We start from the raw sequence: 26,545 nt of genomic DNA on the forward strand, positions 1-26,545 counted from the left end.
AACTAATTGTACTCCATTAATGAATGATGTGTGTATTTTTAGTGGCTCATATTTAAAACACTGAAAGGGCTGTCAGCATTTGGATGGATATCAAAAATGTTATATATAAGTTTGACTATTCATGAAATGATAATAGTTTCCTAAGGGTAAGAGGAAAGCGTTTAATCTAGAGCCAAGATTGTGTCCTTCTTGTAAATAATGACACAACTCCCTATAATTATATTGTAATTAATACTTATTATATTTGGTTTTCAGCATTTGTTTTCTTATACACATTAGGAATTTACCAACCCTATAATGGCCTAATAAGCCAAATTTTCTTGGTTACATAACACGTTCATAGCAAGAAAAAAACTTTATTTTCATTCCTAGGATTTTATTCCTGCCTAAGTCAGTAAAACATAGACTCCGTATGTCCCTATAATATTAAAATTTTCCAAAATAGATAAAAGAATTAAAAATTATAAATACCTATACTTTATTGGTGTTTTATGAAAGAGTCAGAAAGACTTATAGAGAATACTGTGGATTAGTGGTATGTGCAGAATTTTTTGTACTAATGTTTTTAGAAAATTAGTTTCAACAATTTATACTAAATTCTGACTTTAGTCAAATGAAACCTATCTGAATAAAAAAATTAAAATGTTTATAACCTTTTTCTATTCAAAATAAATTAGATAGTAAAATTATGAAAATTTAGTTTCTATGAAAAAAGGAAAAATTGAATATATACACGATAAAGTAGGTCATCACAAGCACATTTGATGTTTTAGTTTAATAGTAGCCATGACTTTTAAATAAAAAGGTCATATTATGAAAATGAATCCTAATTATTTTTAAATTGGGTAACAATAAAATGTTTCTTTTGAAATGAACGTGATTTCAAGTTTGTTTGAATATATATATATATATATATATATATATATATACACTAGACTTCTCATTTATTCAAGCCATTTAAGTCATTTAATAGATGATGAATTAATCAAAAATATTTGCAAAATCATTTGAAAATCACTGCCTTTACCCAAAAGCTTTTATTGGAGTTAATCAATTTCCTTATATGAATTTTATTTTTTACGCAGACATTAATAGGCACATGCACGATGAATAAAACACAGATTTATCTACTGTCCTTAGAGTCTTGTGAGATAAACTGATCATTGCAGGAACAATCATTTAAATGAACTGGTCGCCAGTACTTTAAAGGTCAAGTGTAAGGCACTGTGAGACTGTGAAACAGGCCACCATCTCTTCATGTGGAAAGTCAGGGAAGGTCAGGCTGGGTTTCCTCGAGGTCAGTGTGGCTGTGATGTAGAGAATGGTAGGTCTGTGTCTAGTGTCAACGAGGGAGCTCTTACAGATGAGCAAGCAAGAATCGATAATGGGAGCATTAAGAATAGATATAGGTGGATCCAAATATACTTTGGAAATGCATTAAAAGAACTTGGGCACTGGGTGTGAAGAAGAAATTTGAGGCAGGGATGTATGGAGGATGTAGTCTAGATTTTGTCACGAGCACCAAGAGGATGTTGTATGGGTTTATTGAGTTGAGGAATGCTGGAAGGTCTCACTTTTGAGAGAGGGTCCTAAGTTCGCTGTTCTACATGCCTCAGTTTGAATGTCCAGGAGCTAGAGGAGACCGTGGGTATGGTCAAGCAGAGAGTTGGATATGTGGATCTTCAGCGCAGAAAATAAACTTGGATTATAAAACTTAGAATTATTAGCCTAGAGAATTCAAAGCTCACTGATGAGAGAATGTGGACTGAGAAAAAAGAGCCTAGATCTCCCACAATTACAGGTGAATAAGGAAGAAAAAGATCAGGAGATATTCAGAATGAGCTTTCAGAGCAGTAACAACTTAGCAATAACTGCCGAAGATTTTATATAATCAGCAGTATTGTCATTTTGAGTGTCATGATGAATCGGGATGCTTGTGTAATAGTAACTGTAAGAATCAGGAGACTTGACTTTCAGAATAACAACACCAGGCATTTCCTGGGCCTTTTTTATGATCTGAACAAATGTTTGTTTTCCCTACCACTTGGCAATATTGTGAGAAAGTATTAAATAATGTCTATGATACTAAAAATTAAAGGTTATGAATAGACATATGTTGAAGTCATTCTCATACCTTGTGTTTTCTTAGCGATACTTACAGAGCTGTTCTCTACGGAAAATATAATTGTGTTTATAGTGTTTAAATATATTTTTTCTGCCTGCAAACATTAGTTTGGTGAAACATGGTTCTGATCACGTGGGATATTTCACTGGGAGTGAACATTAGACCTCACACCAGGATTGGAGTCACCGTTTTTCTTTTCTGGAGTTAACTATAAAGATAGACCATTCAGAGTAGAACAGTTCATCATTGTTAATATATTTCATAGTCTAATCTTGGAAGAGCTCAAATCACTTTAAAAGTTTTGTTTGAACAGTAAAGTAGGTGTTAATTTTTACAACATTCTTTGTGAGGAGGGTGTACAGAAAACAGGCCACTAACATGTATCCTTTTCTCCTCATAGGGATCCCTGGGGATTCAAGGCCCCCAAGGTCCACCTGGAAAAGAGGGTCAGAGGGTAAGTAAACTTGGAACAACTAGCAGGCATCTCTAATTCAGGGGTTACTTATTTCTGAACACTAATAGAAATAAAACCAAAATATAACAAGCAGAGAGGCATAAGGAGAGTATCAACTGTCTGAAGGCTGACATCTGAGTTTTGAGCTGAAATTTGAGATTTTGACAGAGACAATTCAGAAAATTCTATATATTTTCAAGATTGGCAGCACAAATGTGTACAGTAGTTACCCCTTTAACTCTGTAGCCCCATTCCCTTTTAGAGTTCATTAATCTACCTGAATCAGAAATTTAAATAGTCTTTAGTGATAAAAATTACTTCCTTAGATCTGTGCTTTGAGGCTGTCTTAAGCATTTAACCCATTGTGGGCAGAGAAATGGATGAAATGACCTTATGAAGTTAATTTCTAAGCTTCTTATTCTGTGTTCTCACAGTGATGGCCAAGGTGTATATTGCATCTGTTTCTGAATTAAATGCATTTTTCAGCATCCAGGGAACATTTTTCTTCTAAGAACTACACCTTCCTGGAAAACTAGTGATAACTTATACTTTCTAATTAATATCCAAAATATATAAAGAACTCAATAGCAAAGAAATCAATAATCCTATTTAAAAATGGGCAAAAGACCTAATAGACATTTTTCAAAGGAAGACATACAAATGACTAACAGGTATATGAAAACGTGCTCTTCAGGGAAATGCAAATCAAAACCACAATGAGATGTCATATCTACTAGAATGCTATTATCAGAAAGACAAAATGTTATAATTTCTACAGATAGTATAGGGATATTTATTCTTATTCATCACAGCTCCATTCACAATAGCCAAGATATGGAAACAACCTAAATGTCCATTGACAGAGGAATGTATAAAGAAGGAAATATATATATTTCCATACATACAAAATTGAATATTATTCAGCTTTAAAAAAAAAGGAAATCATGCCATTTATGATAACATGGATGAACCTAGAAGACATAATGCTAAATGAAATAAGCCAGATACTGAAAAACAACTACTGCATATTCTCACTTATAAGTGAAATCTAAAAATGTCTAATTAATAGAAACAGAGAGTAGAGGGTGATTAGTGGGGGGGGGAGAGAGATTTGGAGATATGTTGGTAAAGGGATACAAAATTTCAGTTATCCAAGATAAATAAGTTATGGAGCTCTAATGTACAACATAGGTTGAAAATACTGTATCATATACTTGAAATTTGCTAAAAGGGTATATCTTAAGTGTTATCACCACACACAAAACAGTAAATATGAAATGATAGCTGGATTAAGTTAGCTTGATTGTGGTGAATACTTCACAACATGTATGAAGTATTATATATCAAATCATAAAGATGTACACCTTAAATATGCACAATTTTTAATTATCAAGTATAACTCAATAATCTAGAAAATAATAATAAACAGATTTTTCAGTTATAACTGAAAAAAAAAACCACCCACTTATACTCGCTAAGTAATTTGAGATGGCAGAGCACATGTGTATACATGTGTATGTGCATGTGTTTGTGTCTGTGAGAAGAACATTTAACCTGAGACCTACCCTCTTAACAAATTTTTAAGGGCACAATGATATTGCACTTTTGTGCATACAGACATGTGGTCAATTCATTTCCTCCCCTTTTGTTTTAATGAAAAACCCTGCCAAGTCATATAGTCACCCATTCTGTTGTTGTACAGTTGCCATTTTGAATCACTGAGTAGAAATTGATTCATGTCATTATTAAATTTCATCTTCTGGATGAGTCCATAATACCATTCTATTAGTTGGGCTTTTTAGTTTTGTTTTGTTTCCCCAGTGAAATAGTACCCAGTTTTATATGTCTCAAATTTTGATGAGTCTCCCCTCTAAGTACTCATTCAAATCATTAATGTATCCTGAATAGAATAGGGTCTGGCATTTCTATGTAACACCAGCAAAGGCTGCCATCTTGTCTACCATTAATATCCTGTGGCATGATAATCAAATCATAAACAAATACATTTGATTTCTACTTCCTTCCCACTCACCTGTCTTAATTTGGCCTGTAAGATAATTATGAGGGTCTTTGTCATAATAGCTAAAATAAAGAAAATATTTTAATGAGGCTTTTTAAAAAATAATAATGCTTGAATTTGAGATTGTACCCTAGCAAAACTTACATTTCAGAAGTTGGGTTAAAGAATAAATTAAACTTATCTATTCTTCATGATAATTGTGGAGGAATATATTCAAATTATAAAGTTCACCCACTGTTCTCTGCAAGTTTGCTCTATTTATAAATATGCAGAGTCTAGATTATTTTATATTACCTTCATTTTCTCTTCTATCAAGAGTGATACAGTGTAAGAAACTAAAGAACAGACTTTAAAGCTACTGTTAGACATGGTTTGTCTTTATTATTGGTCTTTTACAGGTGTTATATTTGTAGAGAAAAGGTAGCTAGAAGTAAGTATTATTGATATTATCCACATTTACAAATGATTATTTTAAAATATTCTCAGTGATATCTGTTTTATAAGCTACTTGAAAGAGAGCATGCTTAATTCATTTAAGAAATGAGCATGCTTTCATATTTACATTTAGGTCCATATTAGTGCCACTATTTCTTCCCTGTGCAAGAGTTAGGTAGAATTCAGCTCTTTTAGGCATAGAAATGTATCTGTGAGTGTGCATATGTATATATACATACACACACATACTTAAAGATAAGGCCAGTAATTTTTACATTTCATTGGAGTTTATAATAAAAAACATCATGAGGAGGACAGAGGGCCAGGACACTGCAGGGCCAATAAGTCAACATAAGAGAGGTTCAAGATGCAAGGAGGGCTCAATAGGATTTAAATTTGTAACATAGAGATGGTGGATAAGAAAAGAGGTGGTTGGAATTGGTGCCAGCTGAGAGGTTTTAGTTGGATAATCAGGAGAGCATCCTATATAATAATCCTATATAATAAAAAGCTAATAGCAGTCCCCTCAACCAGAAGTATGACCAGGAGTTTGACTGGGAGTTAAACCAGTGGGCAGGGCCAACCAGTTAACCTCCCACATCCCCTCCCCCTAATATGCAAATTGTCCCCTCAACCTGGAATATGACCAGGAGTTTGGGAGTTAGACCAGTGGGCAGGGCCGACCAGCCAACCTCCCATGTCCCCTCCACCACCCAATTGGCCCCAATGGGAGGGGAGGGCAGCTGGACCCCATCTGTGCACAAGTTCATGCACCAGGCCTCTACTTGGAAACATAAATTGGAGAGGCAGAAGTGGGAAATCTAGTAGAGGGATAAGGGTAGGAACTAGAGGGCACTCTGGAAAAGGTATCTTTATGAATGGTGAGGAAATTCAGAGCTGAGCCCTATTCATTGACATTTAGATGAACATCTCAAAAGAACTGGCATGTTTATAAACATTCCCTCTGAGATATGGATTTCTTATAGGATTTCCTAATATTCCTAATAGAATCCTCCAAAATATATATTTTTAAAAACACACACAAAAAATCTAGAGGCCCAGCACACGAAATTCATGCATGGGAGGGGATGTTCCTTAGCCCAGCCTGCACCTTCTCCAATCTGGGACCCCTCGAGAGATGTCCAACTGTCCATTTAGGCTCAATCCCACTGGTCAGACATCCTTCTCACAATCCAGGACTGCTGGCTAGTGATTGAAGCTGTTTATAGAATGGAAGAAAATTTAGAGTAGTACGGTAGGAGTTGACTAAAGGGAATATCTAGTTAGCCAAAAAAAAGTACTAAAATAAAGTCATAAAGTAAAATGACTGTTTTCATTCCCACTCCATTGAACTCATCTTATTGAACTCTTATCTGAATTCTTTCTTTCTTTGTATGTCCTCCCCCATGTTCTAATATCCCAGAAGCTTTATGAGGCCCAGTGTTTACCCAGCTTCATAATAAAATGAAATACCTAAAAAAATTTTATTTAAAGGATTAGAGATGAGGATTGGTGTCTTCATCATAGAGTAGCTTAGGCCTTAATGCTTATTTAGTGCATAAATTGTGCTGATCATGTATAAATTCACCAAGTATTCATGGAAAAACCTTGTCCTTCTTTTGGCTTGTTTCTGGATTGATTGATTCATATCCTTTATCTGAGAAGATACAAGTAATATAAATAATGCTCTAATAATCCCTGAGTTATATCAATCTCATTAGGGGAAAAAGGGCAACAAAATCACTGCCTCTGTGAAATCAGCACATGCTATAGAACTCATGTAAGCAAAATTTTCCTTAAGCTGATTTGCTTTTATGGGACTTGATATCTTTTTCAAGTAAAATTTTACCCAGATAGCCTACCCATCTTCAGTGAAGGCTTCATAGAACACAGCAAGCCAGTAAAGCAGATCAGGACTGCCCTACTTCCCCACAGTATAAAATCATTTCTTCCCACTCTAGGATAGCTTATTCCACCCTGCTAACTCCACAGCCATAGAATGACCTCAGAGTTTCAATGAAGCAAGTTCAGGGGCTGGGAGAACCACTAATAATTCTCTGTAGTTGCAATTCAATTCTTTTACATGAGCCTGAATTTGGGGGAGGAACCTTATGAAGAAAAGAATGAATAGTGATAAATTTTCAGCTCACAAAGTAATTTGGTTAGTTGTACAGTATCATTAGAGGGAAATAGGAGATTGTTTTCCTATCTTTATGTATTAAAACTGACATTGACCGGTAAAATGCACAGTGAGCATGTACAAAAATTATGTTCACTCACTAAAGCTATGACTAGTGTCCTTGTACCAAGAGTTTGGATTGCTAACAGGAAAATTATTTTAAATAATAATTCTGCTCTGGTCCTAGGTAGAACAGGAGCAAGGGGGGTTGGATCCATATATAAATGTGTAAATATGCATATTTTATGTAACATTTTAGAGGTTCTTTATTCAACGAGTAGTTCATGTTTATTGTGCATGTTTTAAATTTCCACTTTACTTCCTATGAAATAGTCTCCTTGAGGATACCTTGAGAGTTTACAAAAGATATCAACTTTGATCCTATCTGACATTTCTAATGGGTAACTGGGAAAGTGTGTACCCTGTTCAGGTCCCAAGAGATTGGCAGTTTTCCCCCAACACCTTACTAGAATTTATAAAACTAATGAGAGTCAGAGATAAAAATGATAAAATCTACAATTATCACTGCATTTCTTTTTGCAGAGCTTTGAAGCTCACTTTGGGGAAACTTCACTATTGTTTTAATGGCTGATATTGCTGGCTTTGTCTTGCTGTCTTTCTAGAAACTCATCATTTAGGATTATCTAGCTATCTCCAGTTTACCTATGAGACTTTTCAAATTAATACTTATGATGGGATGATTTTATATAATTGAGAAAACTCTTATTGAGTTAAATTTGCCACCTGGGGAGAGAAAAAAATATACTGTAGTAGATAAATTCTACCATATCCTAAATCATATAATGATTTATTTTGCATTTATATTTTCTTTGTATGAAGTAGCATTTGTACTAGGAATGTAAGGCATTGAAACACTATACGTATCTGTGTCACTATATATCATATTTACAGGTTATACACATTTGTAACCCGACTTTACTCAGTTCTTGCTTATGTGCTTTGAGTGCTATATGTTGTTTGTGTGTGTATGAAGTCACCTACATGCTTCCATTGTTTTAGTCCTCATTTCAGTGATTAAATGAGAAATCAGTATAGAATATAAGAATTACATACTAGTCTTAGTCCCTTTGTCATATGATGCATTTCTCAGGGCAAAAATAGATCATTTACAAATTACCTTCCTGTGCTAGTCCTAACTGATGAAGTCCCAAATAGCATGTGATTAAGTATTAAGCATGTGACTTCACCACTTACTGTTTCACATATTTAGGTGTGATTTAATATCTGTAAAAATTTTTAATAGCATTTTAGGGTTTTTGTCAGTTAAATGCCCCTCGAGATATAGAATCAGAATTTCAGAAAACGACAAAATTTCAAGGAATGACATCAGTCTGCTTTATCTGAAAAAAATTGTACTTCAAAATCTCTTCCTAGTGTCCTGCCACCCAGATACTCCTGCTCATTCTAGCTTGGTGTCCCCAGGGCTACATCAAATATAGCTTCTGAAGTAATGGAGTAAGGCAGGAAGAAGGGGAAGAAGTTAATACATGTTAATGTAAGACAAGTGTCCGCCAGAGAGTAGTTGTGGAGCAAGGACAAGAATCCTCCACTTTTGCCTCGCACTCCATGACTGGTGGGAACAATAAATCAAAAGAACAAGATGTTGGGAGACAACTGCTAGCTCACTCTAATTAGAACTGGTGAAAAAGAGACACAGTGGGAGATGCAGCCCAGACTTTGTGAGAGTAGGCCATCCCTTAGATCAAGTTAAATATCATAGCCATCCAGTGACAGTGTGCCTGTGGTCCACCGTGGTAAACTTCACTCTAATTAGTGAGTCTCTGTAGAACACTTGAAACAGAAGACAAAGGACCCTGGGAAGGCTGTGACAACAACAACCACAGGAAAAAAAAAAAGATGACAACCAATGTTTGTGTTTCAATAATGCATGTATGAGTCGTTAAGCCACAAGGAGTTAGGCTTCTTATTCATTCAAGTGAGTATTTATTTGTGTAACACAATAGTTTTATAAGCTATCTCTGTTATTTGGATTAGTAAAGAAGGCATTGTTTCATGTTTTTCAAACAGAAATCTGACACTAAGTGGCTTGTTTATATTAACAGACCTAAGGTGTTAAGTCTGCTGTGGAAATAGCATCCCATCTCTTAGGAAGTTCTTCCAACTGGAGACACCCAGGCCCTGAGGTTTGGGGAGACTGGAGCCACTGCAGAGGGAGGGGCCTGAGAGGAAGGCCTATACCAGGGTCATCACATTTTTTATGTTAGAGCTGAAAGAGAACTGTAATCTCGCTCCAGTCCACCAAGTAAGGGAACTGAGGTCCTGAAACATTCAGCCATTCTCCAGTCTGCAGGGATGTCTTAGTTATTCTATGTGAGAGAGAGCACCATGTTTTTTTGTTTGTTTGTTTTTTGGTTTTTGTTTTAATTTTATTGATTATGATATCACTTAATTGTCCTCATCCCCCCATTCCCATCCCAAACCCCTCCACACATATGCCCCCAAGGAGCACCGTGTTTTATTTTGTGGTCTCAAACCAAAGTCTAGATTGCATGTCTTTAAAATGGAGAATATTGAGAATGTAACCAAAGCTACTTGATTATCTAATTAAGGCCAGACATTATAAGGAACAAATGCACATGCGTCCTGTTGGTCCTGTCGTGGTCTCTACATATTGTAAAGAGTGACATTATGTCCCCATGGCCTGCTTATCTGGCATGACCGGTTGGGAACCAGCCTTGCCTGGTTTGTGGGGAGCAGGGGTGGGAGTCAGAGCTGCTCTTTATCAGCTGTAGAGTTGGGTTGATTTGTGACTTCTGGCAAATCACTCAAGATTCTCATCTAAATCTGTGTTTCATCATAACTCAGCCCTCTGGTATATAATGGGATTAAGCCACAAGCACTTTGAAAGCACCCTGGCGACGGGTGTTCTATGAAAGAGTCTTAAAAATATTACCTACTAAGCCACATAAACACTTAAAGGGAATAGAAAGGAGAGGACACTTTACACCACAGTGGCGATATGCTAATACTCCTGCATCCATATTTTTACTCAGCACATCGCACTGAATACATTAGTACCTACTTGGTACAGTTACCATTGGAAATGTCAAGTACAACGTTATTTATCCATTTGGACACAGTGAATATATGTGTGGATGGCTGCCAAAACCAATAATTACATGTTATTAATCAATTTGGGAAATACTAAAATAAGTTTTCAGAAATGCAAAACATTTGGAACTTGAAGTATTTTTATGGCCTAGTGACTTTGAAAGCTAGCAAATTATGTTTCTAATAAATAGTATATTACCTTAATTTGGTACAATTCCATAGTATTTTGAACTACTTTATTTATTTATTTTTTATTGATTATGGTCTCACATAATTGTCCTTATTCCCCCATTCCCATCCCAAACCCCTCCCTAGATATGCCACCCCCTCCCCAACCTCTGTTGTCCATGGCCACTGGCTAGGCCCATATGTATGCAAACAAGTCCTTTGGTTGATCTCTTCCCCTTTCCCCATCCTCCCTTACTTTCCATCTGAGGTTTGAGAGTCTGATCACTAGTTCTCTTTCTCTGGGTCTGTTTATGTTGTTCATTATTTCCTCTAGATGTGTGAGATCATGTGATCCAAGAAATACCCTTGTAAGAACCTAAACTGCAACAAGCCATAATGGTTATGCTGAGAAGCAAATGAATCAGTCTGTAGTGAGTTCCTTTCTGGGCCAACAGTTCTTTTGAGTCCCAATTTCAATGCCAGATAGTTCCTTATGTGTACATGTCAGCCATGATATTTCAGATCTGGTTGGTGGACAAATGGTGGTAATGCAGATCTGGCCATCTCTGGTTTGGTCCTGGGCATTCTTCAGCAACCCACAGCTGCTGTCTGCTGGTATGCTGAGGCGTCGTCAGCATCTTCCATCTCTGAATTTTGTCTCTTCTGTCTTCTTGGCTGGAGCACTTCTGTCTATTCCTCTCTATTACAGGATTCCAGATGGTCTCAGAGTTGTTTTCTGAAAATATACAAACATATTCTCGACCAAAAGTTAATAAAGGGATATTTTCTTTAAATTTGATTTGGGATTCTTTTCCATTTATCCCCTCCCAAATGATTTTCCCCTGGCTTGTTTTGTCACCATGTGTGTATTTTCATGGGTATCTTGCTATTAGTGTTTCGAATGAAGGTTAATTTTCTAAAGCACAAATTTTTTAGATGTAAATTATTCTCAGGATATTTTTCCTTACATGATATTCTTACACTGTCACCCCCTTTTTTACTTTAAATAATAGGAGACTTTTGGAAATCTTATACTGTAGTCTTGATAACTTTTAAATTTTAACTTATTTGTGCTACACTAAGACTACTTTAGGTTCATAACATGTTGTGCAATTTTACCGTGGGATGCTCTGCTAATAAGAATTTTTGTTAACCTTTTAGGAACAGCTTTTTGAACAGTACAATCAGTTTTTTTTTATTAGAATATTCATTTATTTCCATTAGCCACATTACTCTCCTCTGAGAAATTCGCTATCATTCATCTGTCATACTCAACACTCTAGCATCAATCTCATTTACCATGTGTGCATTCGTGGAGTTGATTATTTCCCTTCTTGAGAAGGGCCTGAGCATTCCTGCTGCTAGGCTGGACTTGGATATTAAAAACCCACTTGCCCACACCATGGGTATGAGACCTCTTAAATAAGTCTTGTTGCAGTGAGAGGGCAGCTGCTGTCAGCCAAGTCTCTGTCTGTTACCTGGGTCCCACTTTGAGCTGTGCATGGGAAGCGAAGCAGCCAAGGGGGCAGGAGACCTCCCTCAGAATGGGAGAAGGTTCAGGTGCCTGCCATGTTGCAGGGAGGGTTGGCAAGGGTCTTTGCCCCACCTCTGTTGACCCCCAAGTTCTCTCCTGAGAACTTGAATCTCCTGATTGCTTGAACTACTTTAGTTGATAGCGCAGAATTCTCAAAGTAAGTTTAATTTGATAGTACTTTAGTTTTCTCAATATGTTATATTTCATTTTTCAAGGAGAAGTAGAGCTATTGAAAACAAATGTAATTTATTTTGCAAAATAAATTTAGTGCCTGTTTTGTATGAGATATCATGGAAGTGGCTTAAGTTGGGTTTCCCTAAAAGCATAGTGATCTAAGATGGAATTCTTGTGCACATGATTTATAAAAGAAACCTGAAAAAAGAAGAAAAAGGAGGCAAACGTCGCTTCAGAAGTCTAGTTTCATCCTGATCCCACAAGGCAATCAGGAGCATCATAGATTTTATCCTATCTTGGAGCAAGGAGCTAGGCTTTGATACCCAAAAACACACTGAGTGGGAATAGGAAAAGTACCTTTTTAAAAATATATATTTTTGTATTGATTTTTTCACAGAGAAGAGGGAGAGGGAGGGAGAGTTAGAAACACCAATGAGAGAGAAACATTGATCAGCTGCCTCCTGCACACTCCCTACTGGGAATATGCCCACAACCAAGGTACATGCCCTTGACTGGAATCAAACCTGGGACCTTTCAGTTTGCAGGCTGACGCTCTATCCACTGAGCCAAACCGGTCAGGGTGGGAAAGTACCTCAAACCTGGGACCTTTCAGTTTGCAGGCTGACGCTCTATCCACTGAGCCAAACCGGTCAAGGTGGGAAAGTACCTTTTCAGGTATCTCCAGCTCCTGTAGACTAAGGCAGATGGGTGCAGACAGAAGTCATTAGTAGCCAACACCATGGTAGTTGGGTACCAACCAAACTTGGCACCAATACCATCTGCATCAGAGGCAGAATAAAACACCATCCATATTATTACCAAAGCAGCGTCCACAATGGCTTTTAAGTGGAAGTGAAGACATAATGAAAACTTTGATAATATTCACCTCACCACCAAGAGAGAAAAAGAGAGAGAGAGTGGGGGGGGGGAGGGTTATATTGGAGTAGATGACAGAACTGTTTTTTTAGTCTAATCAGTAAGTAATAAAAGGCAAACCTCTGGTCACATTTGTAAACACAAAGTGAAATGGGACAAAATGGGACAGACATCAGAGGAAAAAAATGAGCACAGAGATAAGACAATGGATTTATGCATCAAAAGTCAGTGTGGTTCAATGAACAGAGCATTGGCTCAAGTACTGAAGGGTCAAGGCTTGATTCCTAGTCAAGGGCACTTACCTGGGTTTCAGGTTTGACCCTTGGCCCTCATGTGGACCTGTGTGGAAGGTAATCAATCAATCTGTGTCTCTCACATTGGTGCTTTGTCTCTTCCTCTACCACCCTCTCCCTCCCTCCCTTCCACTCTCTCTAAAATTAATCAATGGAAAAATATCCTCAGGTGAGGATTAACAGGGGAAATGGGGGTTACTGACATTTCAAATCTGAAATGGTGATAGTGGCTTTAACCAAAGTAGAAAACCCTGGAGGACAATATTCTTTGAGGGAAGAGTCAACTCCAAGCCTATAGCATTATATCTGCTGAAAGGATCTGCAAATAGAAAATGCTGACCCTTTAAAATCTGGATTAAGATCATAAGGAAAGGGACAGAGCTTATTATTAGGAAATCATCAATTTATGGTGATAATTGAAGCCACTCGCGTGGGTAGAATGGCCAAGGGAGAGACTACAGAAAGAAAATAACTAAGGGCAAAATCTTAAAAGCAGTAGATTGTGAAGTGAATGAGATTGTTAAAAGTATGGAGAAATAATAAAAGTTTTGAAAGGGCGGAGGTGGTCAACTGATCGGAAATGCTTCAGATGCATCAGAGAGGCTGGGGTCTGAGGCAAAGCCATCAGTGATCTTGAATGAAGCTGGTTTCTGAGACTCACTGCTCTGCGCAGAGGTGGATAGGACATTGTACAGGTTAGGTCTTGGGAATTGTAGTAAGTACTGAGAAAGTCAGAGGATTAGAGACTATTTTTTTTCAGAAGCTGGGTATGAAGATGACATCCGACCACATTTGGAGAGGTTAAGGAAATTATTTTTTCTGGTAATTGACTACATTGGTAAACTTAGGCAAGGGAATTAATGAGTAGGGAAAAATTGAAGGTGCAAGCAACAGGAAACAATGATAATCCAGAAGTACCAGCAGAGGTTAGAAAACACACATGGGTAAATATGGACCAGCACCTCTACTTTGAGGACACATGGGAGGTAAGAGGGTCATGGCCACTCACTTAGGGGGCAAAGTAGGAATCCAAACTGTGCATATTCATCTCATACAGAAAGAATTTTTCAGTGTCGACACAATTGAATAAAACTTCTGCTGTTCATAAGAGGCCTCAGTCTCAAGACTGTTCATAGTTTTCAGATGGCTACTGCTTTCTTCCTTCATGAACAGCAAGCCCCATTTAGTCAAGTGAAAGCAGAGAGAAATACAGAAGCAGAGAAAGCCAAACTTGAAACTGGTGGAGAGGGGTGGGCCATTTGGAGAAGCAAAGGTCTACTGCTGCAATTTCAGACTTTTCCTAGGTTCTTGAAGCAGCTGGTGAAAATGTAGGCATTTCTTTTTATCTCCTCTGTCTATGCCTTCTTTCTTTTGTAAATTACCAGGGGTATCTTCGAACATTTCTGTTATCAGCCATTTGTCTGAATTCATTCATTTCATTTTATAAATCCATTTTTGCTAGAATACAGTTCTAACTTCTTGGGAAACTTAGTTTTATTGGTATAATGTAAGTAATGTCAGAGTAAAATATTGCCAAAATTAAATTGTTCTTATCTTTATTGCTTTTGGCAATTTTCACTTTTTATAGCTCTGTACACATTCTGTAAACTGTCATTTATTTTTTTCTCAAATGATATAAAATTTTTGAAGCATGCTAATTAAGTATAATTCCCAAGCTAGGAAATGTCAAGAGACCAGTTTACCAGATAAGTGGTCCTGCCTGTGTCTTTTATCAATAAATCCTTGTGATTATAGTTATAAATTTTTATATGGTATACTGCTAACTTACGATGGGCTTAAAATACTTTTCACTGGGAGCTGATAGAAATGAATATGGTGTATTTCTCTGCATGGTTACCATAGAGATAAAAACCTTTTAAAATGTGAGAGCACAAAAATTACTAATTCAAAAGAGGTTATGCTTCTAATTTAATATTTAAGATGGTGCACTCTTCCCTTTCTTTTATATTCTGTCAAAATTGCATGACTTAAGTGTGTCTAATATACTTTTATTGGATAATTTCTAGTAAAAGAAAAACCAGAGCAAAAATTAAATTGGTGAATTCCCCACAGCATTTAGTGTGATGAGGCTTTCATTTCTAATCTTCTATCCTTAAGAGATGCAACATTCCTAATTATCTCCCTCCTGCTCCACCTCTATATTCTTTCTTTCTATCTTGCTATTCCATTTCAAATCTAATTACCTATAATGACTTTTCTTAAAAACAAACAGTTGATGACCTTTCTGTTCCTGCCACATTATTTCCAACAATTAGACACATTTTCTAGCAATATCACAGTTCCAAAGATGAGCAGATTTATGAAATTTTCTCAGATCTTCCCTTGAAAAATCAAATTAGGACATTCTTGTATAATATTCTATGACTTAGAATTGTTTTTACTTAATTTGATTTTGTTATAAAAATGTCAGCAGCTTCACTTTCTAGAGACACAGAAATGAGCTAAGACAGGTGACTAAGTGAGAAAAAGTCATCTAATGAAACAAGACCATTGTGGGTGATGGGCCTAGAATGTCCCTGGGAGATCTATGTGATGGAGATAGAGGAAAGGGGGACAAGGACAAAGGAAATAGACCCTGTCTTACCTGCATTTTTCTTACAATTGACCCTTTATTTGTTTCCTTTTAAAGCACAGACTACTGTCTACTTAGTTAAAAGGATGTAAAAGGAAGCAGAAGAGTGGAGATTTGTCCCCAAACAATAGATAAGAATTAAACCATGGCGCTGTGCAGTGCTATTCAAGTGTGATGCACAGTGTTACCAAACCATAATATGTACAGAAATTTAAAATACATGTTTAGAAATTTTTAAAGCAATTTAACATTTCTGTGTAATCTAAGCCAGTGTTCGGCAAACTCATTAGTTAACAGAGCCAAATATCAACAGTACAATGATGGAAATTTCTTTTGAGAGCCACATTCTTTAAACTTAAACTTCTTCTAACGCCACTTCTTCAAAATAGACTTGCCCAGGTCGTGGTATTTTATAGAAGAGACACACTCAAGGGGCCAAAGAGCCACATGTGGCTCGAGAGCTGCAGTTTGCTGTGGTCGGATCTAAGTAGAACAGATGATAAAAGAGGTGGTATGTTGTTGAACTCACATGGAGGGTCACAGCAGTACTTGCTGCCTACAAGTCATGAGCAATAAGGCCACATCACAACATGTAGCATTTTCAGGCTAGCTTGTCAACTGTAATACACAAAAATCTGAGGAAATGCAGTCGTGTATTTTTATGCTACTATTTTATTTTTTATTTTAATCAAGTTAGGGAAGTAAAATTTGTTATTTACTTATTCATAACCCTAAGTAACTGATGGTAAAAGAAGCTTCACAGGATTTTTTTTTAATTAAAAAATCTGTTAATGTTGACATTATTGCAGGAGTCCCCCTCCCTCCCTCCATTTTGTCCACCACCACCCTCCCCCACCTCCGCCTTCCTTCACCTTTACCAGTTATTACCTATGTCAATGGGAAATGCATGTATGTTCCTTAGGTATTTCCTTCAACTTCTTTATCCTCCCCTCGAGCGCCAACCAGTCTGTTCCATGTATTCATACTTCTGATCCCATTTTGTTCTTCAATTTATTTTACTCATTAGATTCCACATATAAGTGAGATCATATGGTTATTTGTCTTTCTCTGACTGGTTTATTTCACTTAGCAAACTACTCTCAAGGTCCACCTGTCACACAAGGTGTATTTATTATATAATATATTTATATTTACTTAATAGTTAATTTAACTCTTTAAAGAAAAAGTGTGCTTACTTGCTCTTATTATAAGTATCAAGAATGAAAGTGGAATACTGTAGTGCACTTTTACATCATGTTTCTTTCCCTGTCCCCATTTTGCTTTTCAATATTTCAGATGCAAGATGATGACTATTGTATATCTAATATTACATGTCTCCTCATTTGAGAATTGCAGTTTTTATCTGAGCTACTTAATAATATTAACAACAACGTTTTTAGAATTAATACTGTTTAGTGTGTTTATCAATAGTTAGTTCTTCTATTATATAACTCCATATTTAAGTTCTTTATTGTGATTCAACACTGATTGACTACATTTTATCTGCAATCACTTTTTTCAGAAATACTATATTGGTGGTTCCCTTGATTATTTTTATTAAAATATAATTTTATGTCTGTTGAATTTAGTAATAAACATTGGGACTTATAATTTGTATGCCCATATTTCATTTTTTTTCTAGCAATCCAGTTTTATTATATTTTATTAATTACCAGCGCACATCAAATTGGAAATTTTAAAATGTTTCAATAGAGTTAGGAAAGCATTAATTTAGTGAATTGTACTGACAATAGCCTAAAACTGTAACAACAAAACCTTAATCACTAGCAGAAAATTTTTTTCTTATTTAAGTATTACTAACTAGGCTTTTTTTAATTTTAATATATTTTTTATTGATTACACAGCTGAAGGGAGAGGGAGAGGTAGAAACATCAATAATGAGAGAGGATCACTGATCGGCTGCCTCCTGCACGTTCCCTACTTGGGATCGAGCCCACAACTCGGGCATGTGCCCCTTACTGGAATTCAACTTACGACCCTTCAGTCCACAGGCCAAAGCTCTATTCACTCTGAGTCAAGCTGGCCAGGACCTAACTAGGCTTTTGAAATAGTTTAACTTGTTCCTGGCTGGTGTAGCTCAGTGGTTGAGCATCAACCTATGAACCAGGAGGTCATGGTTTGATTCCCTGTCAGGCCACATGCCTGGGTTGTGGCTCAATCCCCAGTGTGAGGCATGCAGGAGGCAGCCATCAATGACACTCTCTCCTCATTGATATTTCTATTACTCTCTCCCTCTCCCTTTCCCTCTGAATCAATAAAAATATATTTTAAAAAATTTAGTAAAAACAGTATAATTAAGAGAAATGTGAATTTAACCATGACATCTCTTCTAGGAATAGATGCTAAGAATTCTGAAACACTAATTAGAATATAATATATTCACCCCTATGTTCATGGCAGTGCTATTTCCAGTAGCTAAGATCCAGAAACAGCCCCAGTGCCCATCAGTAGATGAGTATATAAAAAAAAGCTGTGGGACATTTACACTATGGAATACTATGCAGCTGTAAAACAGAAGGATCTCTTATCCTTTGAGACAGCACGGAGGGACCTAGAGAGTATTATGGTAAGTGAAATAAGCCAGTTAGAAAAAGACAAGTATCACATGATCTCACTTATATGTGAAATCTAATGAACAAAATAAACTGAAGAACAAAGTAGATCCAGAGACATAAAGCATGGAATTGACTGAGGAATTGAAGATGGAAGGGGGAGGGGGAGAGAGAGGTGGGACGAGATCAACCAAAGAACTTGTATGCATATATGCAAAACCCCTGGACAAAGATAATAGTGCAGTGAAGGCCTGAGGGGAGGGGAGGAGTGGGAGTTGGGGGGAGATATAAATGGAGGAAGGGGACATCTGTAATACTTTCAACAATATAGATAAATTTTTAAAAAGAATTAGCTATTAAAAGGAGTTCTCAGCTATGCAGAATGTAATACCAGGACTTAGAATGCAGGTACCCATATTCTGTATAAAATAAGGATAACTTGTTTTACTTGTGATTGCTTTATTTCTGGCTACCTAGATTTGTTCTTTTGGAATCTATATGCAGGTCAAGATAACCTGTGAGGCTAAAAGTGATTTTGTACATGGAATGTCTGAAAAGTATTCTAAGAGGAAAAAGACCCCCTCCTCTCCCAGTTTTCTCCTTGGGAAGAAGATAAAATGGAAGTTAAGGGGTCAAGTCTGAACAGTCGTCTGACTGTTTTTGAGATCTGAGGATGCATTTTACACAAAGAATTTAACAGCCTAGAGTGCAGAGGAAAAGGCAATTATGTGTTGGATTCAGGTGTACAGACAGGCACACAAGACACAGTTGAAGGTATCTAGAGGAGGGTCTGTGAAGATAACTAACTTTATGGCTGAGCTTAAGCTCCTGCTGACTGGCTTGCTTTAGGTAAGATGAACATGCCTAATTTTGTCATGGCTAAAGCTGACTTGGTCACAAAACTGAATAAAATTGGACCATCTCATCCGTTATTATAGCAATAACATTAATATATGCAATATTATAGCAATAAAATATCATTTATGGCAATGCTATATTATCCTGGTTACTTACAACATCCCTCTCTCTCAAGGAGTATTACCTCCACTTTTCAGATAATTACACTGAGGCTTAAAGAATTTAAAGTGACTTGTTCAGGGTCAAAAAAAAAAAAAGAAATTGGTTGTCAGGTTCTAACAAAAGTCCACTGCCAAGTTCTGGTTCTGCAGTAGCCATATTTTTCGAACCATGTGTCACGATCTATTAGCATGTCAGAAATCAACTGAGTGGGTCACAATCAGACTGTTTTAAAAAATACAATAGAATAAACAAAATAGATTGTAACCACGGTAGAGGGAAATGGGTGGCGTCAGAGACCACCCCTGGTACCAAAGCTTCTCTGCCTATTTGTCTCTGCCCAGCCCCTTGTCTGTTTGGAACTGCCTTGATTCATTTCCCTACTAACCCTTTCAACTTTCCTTCTCTCCCCTGACCTGAAACTTTGCACATGAATGCTGGCTGGTGACACAGATGCTATTCCTCCTGCTGTAGAATGACCTTGGTGGGGGTAGCCAGAGCAACCCATAAACCTTGCCAATGGAAGGATGGCCATTCATCATTTGATAGGTTCATGCCTTGTAGAGAGCTCTGGCTCCTTGAACTTTTTATTAATAAAATGTTAACCTCTACACCATGTCAGCAATGTACACCTCAAAGGTCACGGGTTCTGGAGTCATGTAGACTCGTAGGTGAGCCCTGGCTCTGCAGCCCAGGCACTGCTACCCAGCCTTTCTGAACCTCAGGTTCTCCAGTCATGCAACAGAAATGATATTAAGGATGCCTGTCCAAAAGTGATGGTTAGAAAAATATGTATGTAAAGTAACCAGTACAGGCCGTGCCACATATAGATGCTCAATAATTGCTAAATTATGATATCATGCTTACAATATTCACTTCCAACTACTTGAGCACAATTAAATTTGCTAGCACTAAAACCATGGGAAAGGTTTAGTGGTTCTTTTAGAATTCCAGAGACTTTTGTGGACTTGTCACTTAGCACAATTGCCCTGAGAAAGTGCAACCAGTCAACAGGTGCTTGGGGGCTGACGTCCAGCCCATGCCCCACAAACCAACTGTGTGCCCCAGCGTAGGGCTGAAGCCACCAGGAGGAAGGAATCTTTTTCTTTACATTTTTTAAAAAATTTTATTTATTGATTGAGAGGAGAGAGAGAGAGAGAGAGAGAGAGAGAGAGAGAGAGAGAGAGAGAGAGAGAAGCATTGATTTATTGTTCCACTTATTTATGCATTCATTGGTTGCTTCTGGTATATGCCCCAATCAGGGATTGAACCCGCAACCTTGGCATATTGGACAGTGCTCTAGCCAACTGAGCTATGCAGCCAGGGTCAGGGTGTCTTTTTCTTATTCATACAAAGGTACCTTCTCAGCTTACTGATGTCCCCATCTCCTGCATCAATAGTCAACACTATCCTATAGAAGCTTGGAAGTGTCATTTGGTGAACTTTTCCATTTAATAAAGTGCTAGGTGAATAAATTTTAATGCAACTGGCTCCCTACCTCCCAAGATATTTGTACTTATAATATATTTTCCAACAGTTTTGAGAGGTTCTTCTCTTTGTCATTATAGAGATGCTTGTAAAACCCAGCAACACATCAGGAGTAAACTATAACAGGTTGACAAGTACTTTTTGAAATGTTTTATGGACTGCAAATGTTTCATAAGGATTTATTCTTTCTATTTCCATTCCTTGATGTTATGAAATATGATGGAAGTCTTTTTTAAGGTAACCATATATTGAGCTTATAGTAAGTGGATACTCTATTTTAAAGCTCTAAGAAACCGATACTTTGGATCAGGAGGCCCAGATTTAATTTCATCTTGCTCAGTTTACATTTTAAATGCCATTTTAAAATATTTGCCACCATGATGTTGTTAAAGAGACCACTAATGTTTTATGTAACTGGAAGTCCCTTGTGATTTCCAATTAGGTATTTTAGCATTTAGCTGAATAAATTGAAATATTGGAAGTGAATTGTGTTATTGCTGCATTTACCATGTATTAATAATTGAATTGACATTTTATAGGATAAAGTTTTTCTAGCAGAGAAAATAAAATTGTGCTAAATTTCTGGATTCCATGGGTTGTTAGGTCTTTTCTTGGGTGGAAGACTTCAGCAACAAAAGACCCCATTATAGAAAACCTGAAGAAAAACACAATTGAGACTTTGCCTTATCCTATATAATAAAAGCATAATATGCTAAGTGTCTGGTTATCTAGTCAGCCATTCAACCAATCAAAGTGTACTATGCTAATGATATGCTAAGGCTGCAAAACCGCTTATTATGACATGGACTGACCACCAGGGAGCAGATGCTCAGACTGGTAGGTTAGCTTGCTGCTGGGGTCCAGCAGATTAGGAATGAGCAACATAGGCCAGACACATCCTGGAGTCCTCCTGCAGCCCCTCCCGACCTGGCCAAACTCCCGTGTCCCTCCCTTCAGCCTGGCCTGCACCCTCTCACAATTTACAAAGTAGCAATATATAGAAATACAAGTGCAAGGCTGTTTATCATATTACTAGTGGCCCAGTGCATGAAATTCATCATCTACTACTATTTATTATGACCATTGGAATATAAACTGTACAAGGACATGGTATTTCCACAGTGTAGAAAAGGTTCTGGCCACAGTAGAAAGTCAGTAAGTGTTTGCTGAATGAATTAATGAATGAATCTGGGCATGAGACAGCTGAGAGTAGGAAAAATGTCCTATGAAAACACTGTGAAGAGCTGGTAGTGAACAAATGGAGAGTTTAAAAATTATTATAGAAATTTTTTGCAGTTGAGAAAGATCAGTTGGAGAGGCTCTATGTGTGTATTTGTGTGTGTGTGTGTGTGTGTGTGTGTGTGTGTGTGTGTGTGTACTACATGTATCAGGGTGCAGAGAACAAGACATAACCAGGATTTTGGCCCATGAGATAGTTCCCTACAGGGGATGGAAAAGTCAAAGGAAAACATTAACATAGTTCACAAAGGACCCACTGGTGGGGCTGGAAGGACCTACTGGGAAACCCTAACCTTATGCTGGGAAAAGGTTGGAGCTGAAGGAGAAAGAGACTATGGGGAGACAGATTGATTGCCTTACCCAGTGACAGTTTTAAGTGACATTGAGTGCTAAGTTAAAGGAAATGAAAAATATTCAAATCAAGAAAAAATATAACCAGTAATTGTATAATGGCATGTCCCCAAGTATTCAGCTTTTGAAGGTCATTAATACATTTCCTCAGTACTTATATCAATCAAGCAAGATCAGGAGCGGCAGGCTAGGAAATACCTTCTGAACACACTTGATTGAAAGGCTGGTGGAAAGTCTTAGAGGGGAGAAGGACCAAAGAGGATGCATACATCTATGTCAGTGCGGAAGCATCCAGGGAGAACTGCCCCTATTTGAAGGGAATTTTCAGGGTTTAGTCCCCCTTCTTATTGCTGAAGGTGTACAGACAGCTTCCACTGCCAACATTTCCCTCCCATCTGATGTCCCACGGCCCTTCTTCCCCTACCAAAGGGAAGGTTGGAGAGAGTTATGGAAAGGTAGAACATGAGTAGTTTGGCAAAGAACTTAATACTCACTATTCCTCCCCAGAACTCCCGAGCTTAGCTATAACCAAATGAACAGGTCTATTCAATGGCTGTTAGGCATAACTCTCCCTCCTCTTCTACCTTGAAGGCAAGATCCAGACTTAATCATTTTTAATGCATTTTCTCTTATGTAAAACACAGACCATCAAATTTACTCATCTTTTTAAATATTTTCAAACATTTTATTGGGGTGAAAGTGGTTATAAAATTATATAGATTTCAGGTGTACAATTCTATAATACATCATTTGCATATTATATTGTGTGCTGACAACCCCAAGTCAAGTCTTCTTTCATCACCATTTATATGCCTTTTACCCTCTTCTATATCCCCTCCCATTTCTCTGATAATCACCATACTGTTGTCTTTGTCTGAGTGTTCTTTTTCTTTGCTTAATCCCTTCACCTTTTTCACGCAGTCCCTCAAACCTCCTTCCCTCTGACAGCTGTCAGTCTGTTCCCTGTATTGATTAGTCTGTTCTATATTGTTTATTTTGTTTATTAGATTCGCCTTTATGATAGGGTTTGATTAAAAAATCAAATGTAGTTTAATCCATTAAATTCATATTAATGTTCATCAATTTATTTTGTTCATTAGAGTCCACATGATACTTGTCTTTCTCTGACTAGCTTCTTTTGCTTAGAACAAAATAGATCCAGAGACATAGAAGCATGAAACAGACTGTCAAATCTCAAAAGGAAGGCAGGGGTGTATGGATGGGGTGCGTGGGTGGGTGGGTGGGAAAAGATCAACCAAAGAACTTATATGCATATATGCATACCCCATTGACACAGACATTAGGGTAGCGAAGGTCTGGGGTGGGAGTAGGGGAAGGCTAGAAGAGGTCAGTGGGAAGGGGGGGAACATATAAATACTTTCAACAATAAAGATTTTTTTTTAATTCAAATTAATGAATTGAGAATTATGCATGGAAAATTCTTCTGTTTCAAAACTGGGTGACCTTTATAGTTTCATCTTACAGATCCTCTGGAATTCTCTTCATTTTCCAAGCAGTTATTGCATAGCTACAAAATGCATTCCTGTGAATTCATTTGGTGCTAGTCATTTTGATCCTTCACATCGAAAATGAAGTTCCAAAATTGTACCCCTTGAGGATACATTTCATCTTTTAAAGGAGGCAACTCAAAAAAAAAAAAAAATGGCCGGGACCGGTTTGGCTCAGTGGATAGAGCATCGGCCTGTGGACTGAAAGGTCCCGGGTTCGATTCCGGTCAAGGGCATGTACCTTGGTTGTGGGCACATCCCCAGTAGGGGGTGTGCAAGAGGCAGCTGGTCGATGTTTCTCTCTCATCGACGTTTCTAACTCTCTGTCCCTCTCAATTCCTCTCTGTGTAAAATCAATAAAATATATTTTTTAAAAAAATGGTGAAAATACACCCTTTATAACTTTACTAACTCAAATCCAAACGTAACATGTCATTAGTGATTTTTTTGTTCTGTACTTAGTGAGGCTGAGCTTATTCCTGTTCCACTGGCCCAGATTCTGACCTGTCTGAAGTTTGTTGAGGAACCTCACTGCATTGTTTTCCTTTTAACATGTCTATTCAATAACATGCTATCAGTTTATATGCATTATTTATTCCTCTACCTGTTATTTCACCTACTCTGAGATTAAAAATATACTAATTCCCTTAATAAAAATGGAGGAGAAAATTCTGCATTCCTGAGGCATTGTGAGATGTATGTTGATGTGGCAGCCCAGTAGCATAATGCTCGGATGAGGAAGGCAGACTGTAAGGCCTGATTCCCCTCCGCCAGTCTGGCACGTACCTGCTGGGAACTTCCAAATATGCAGAAATGGGCACTTCCAGCATCCGCCCTGTTAATGTGATACAAAGATGTTGAAATATATCACAGCACGTTCAGGAAGTTGTGTAGCCACACCCTGCCAATGCCCCACCCCTGATACCAAGACAAATCAAGTGCCTTGGCAGAGATTGACAATGGCAGGCCCAGGAAACAGAGCCAGAGATCAGGGCTGAGAGAGTTGGTGGTTTGGCAAGGCAATCAGGAGTCCAGACAAATCCAAATGGAAGGTTGTGGTTGGCATGCTGGCGGGCCTGCAGAAGTCAGAGGAGACTCTGAGGCGAGGGCAAGCAGGAATCAGATGAGCAGGTGAGAACTAGTAAGACCCAAATTCCTAAGAGCAAATAAGTGGGACACTTAAGAATCTGGCTTGATTGTGAGAAAACAAGAGAACTTCAACAATTACAGCAGCAAAGTAACCTAAATTGTGAAAGATCAGGATACCCACCAACGACACCTTAAACCTGAGGATTATGGGTTTTAAAATCCGATACACTTGTGTGTGTTTTTTTTTAATTTTTAATTTCTTTATTGATTAAGGTATTACATATGTGTCCTTATTCCCCCATTACTCTCCCCACTCATGCCCTCACCCTCATGTTGTCTGTGTCTATTGGGTATGCCTATATGCATTCATACAGTCCTTTGATTGATCTCTCCCTCTTACCCCCACTTTCCCCTACCTTCCCTCTGAGGTTTGACGGTCTGGTCGATGCTTCTCTGTCTCTGGATCTGTTTTTGTTCATCAGTTTATGTTGTTCGTTATATTCCACAAATGAGTGAGATCATGTGATTTGTATCTTTTCTCTGACTGGCTTATTTCATTTAGCATAATGTCAGATACTTGATTTTAAATGTCTCCTCCCCTCCCCTCTCCCCCCCCCCCCCCCCCAAGTAAGAGGAGAGTAATTTGGAGCTAGATGTTTAAACTTGCTTTGTAAAATGGGAACAATACAACCTACCACTGAGATTTTGAAAGGATTAAATGAAATCACATAATTGGTACTTAGCATGCCTGAACCACGGCAAGCATTTGATCAGTGGTAACCATTTTAATGGTCATTATTCATAGACCTTTCTTATATTTTCCTAGCATAACATGGACAGCTCAAGGCAGAAGAGGGGAGTAGATTATTGGGTCCATCCAGTCAGAAGGCGTTAAGAGGCCAAACCTTGGCTATATTTATTTTCATGACCAAGTTGGTATCAACAGGATAACTTAATAGAAATCTTGAACAGTGACTGTCGACATTACTGACCATAGACCACACCACTTGTTTTGATGTAGTGTTATCATTTATTCATATTATCATTTGTTCAGTTGCCATTGAGGGGGCTTAGGTAATAATGTCATAATGTCTGACTTGTTTTGAAAAGCCACATAAGTTACTTGTACATTCCACCCAATATAAGAAAGGAAAGGGACAGAGAGATAGAAAAATTGTGGAATGATTTAGAAGTTTTGGGATTCCAATCTGAATGAGGAAGGCAATGTAGAGAATAGCCTCACAGTGTGGATTCATTTTCCCTGAGCTCTAAACCTATTTCGAATCGTTTGCTCATGCTGAATTACATCTTCTTCCCATGTCCTTACAAGAGCCAC

The 26,545-nt window shown here is 37.6% G+C and overlaps 1 protein-coding gene across 1 annotated transcript in view; it reads left to right on the plus strand.

Moving 5' to 3' along the window:
- COL19A1 (collagen type XIX alpha 1 chain) overlaps positions 1-26,545 on the plus strand; it is a 276,934-nt gene that overhangs the window by 142,771 nt on the left and 107,618 nt on the right. Inside the window, exon 15 of the mRNA XM_084890396.1 lies at positions 2,526-2,579. Coding sequence (XP_084746522.1) covers positions 2,526-2,579 — 54 coding nt within the window. The remainder of the gene's footprint in view (positions 1-2,525; positions 2,580-26,545) is intronic.

This window comes from Pipistrellus hanaki (genome assembly GCF_964339955.1).
Source record: "Pipistrellus hanaki genome assembly, chromosome: 7".
Taxonomy (NCBI): Eukaryota; Metazoa; Chordata; class Mammalia; order Chiroptera; family Vespertilionidae; genus Pipistrellus; species Pipistrellus hanaki.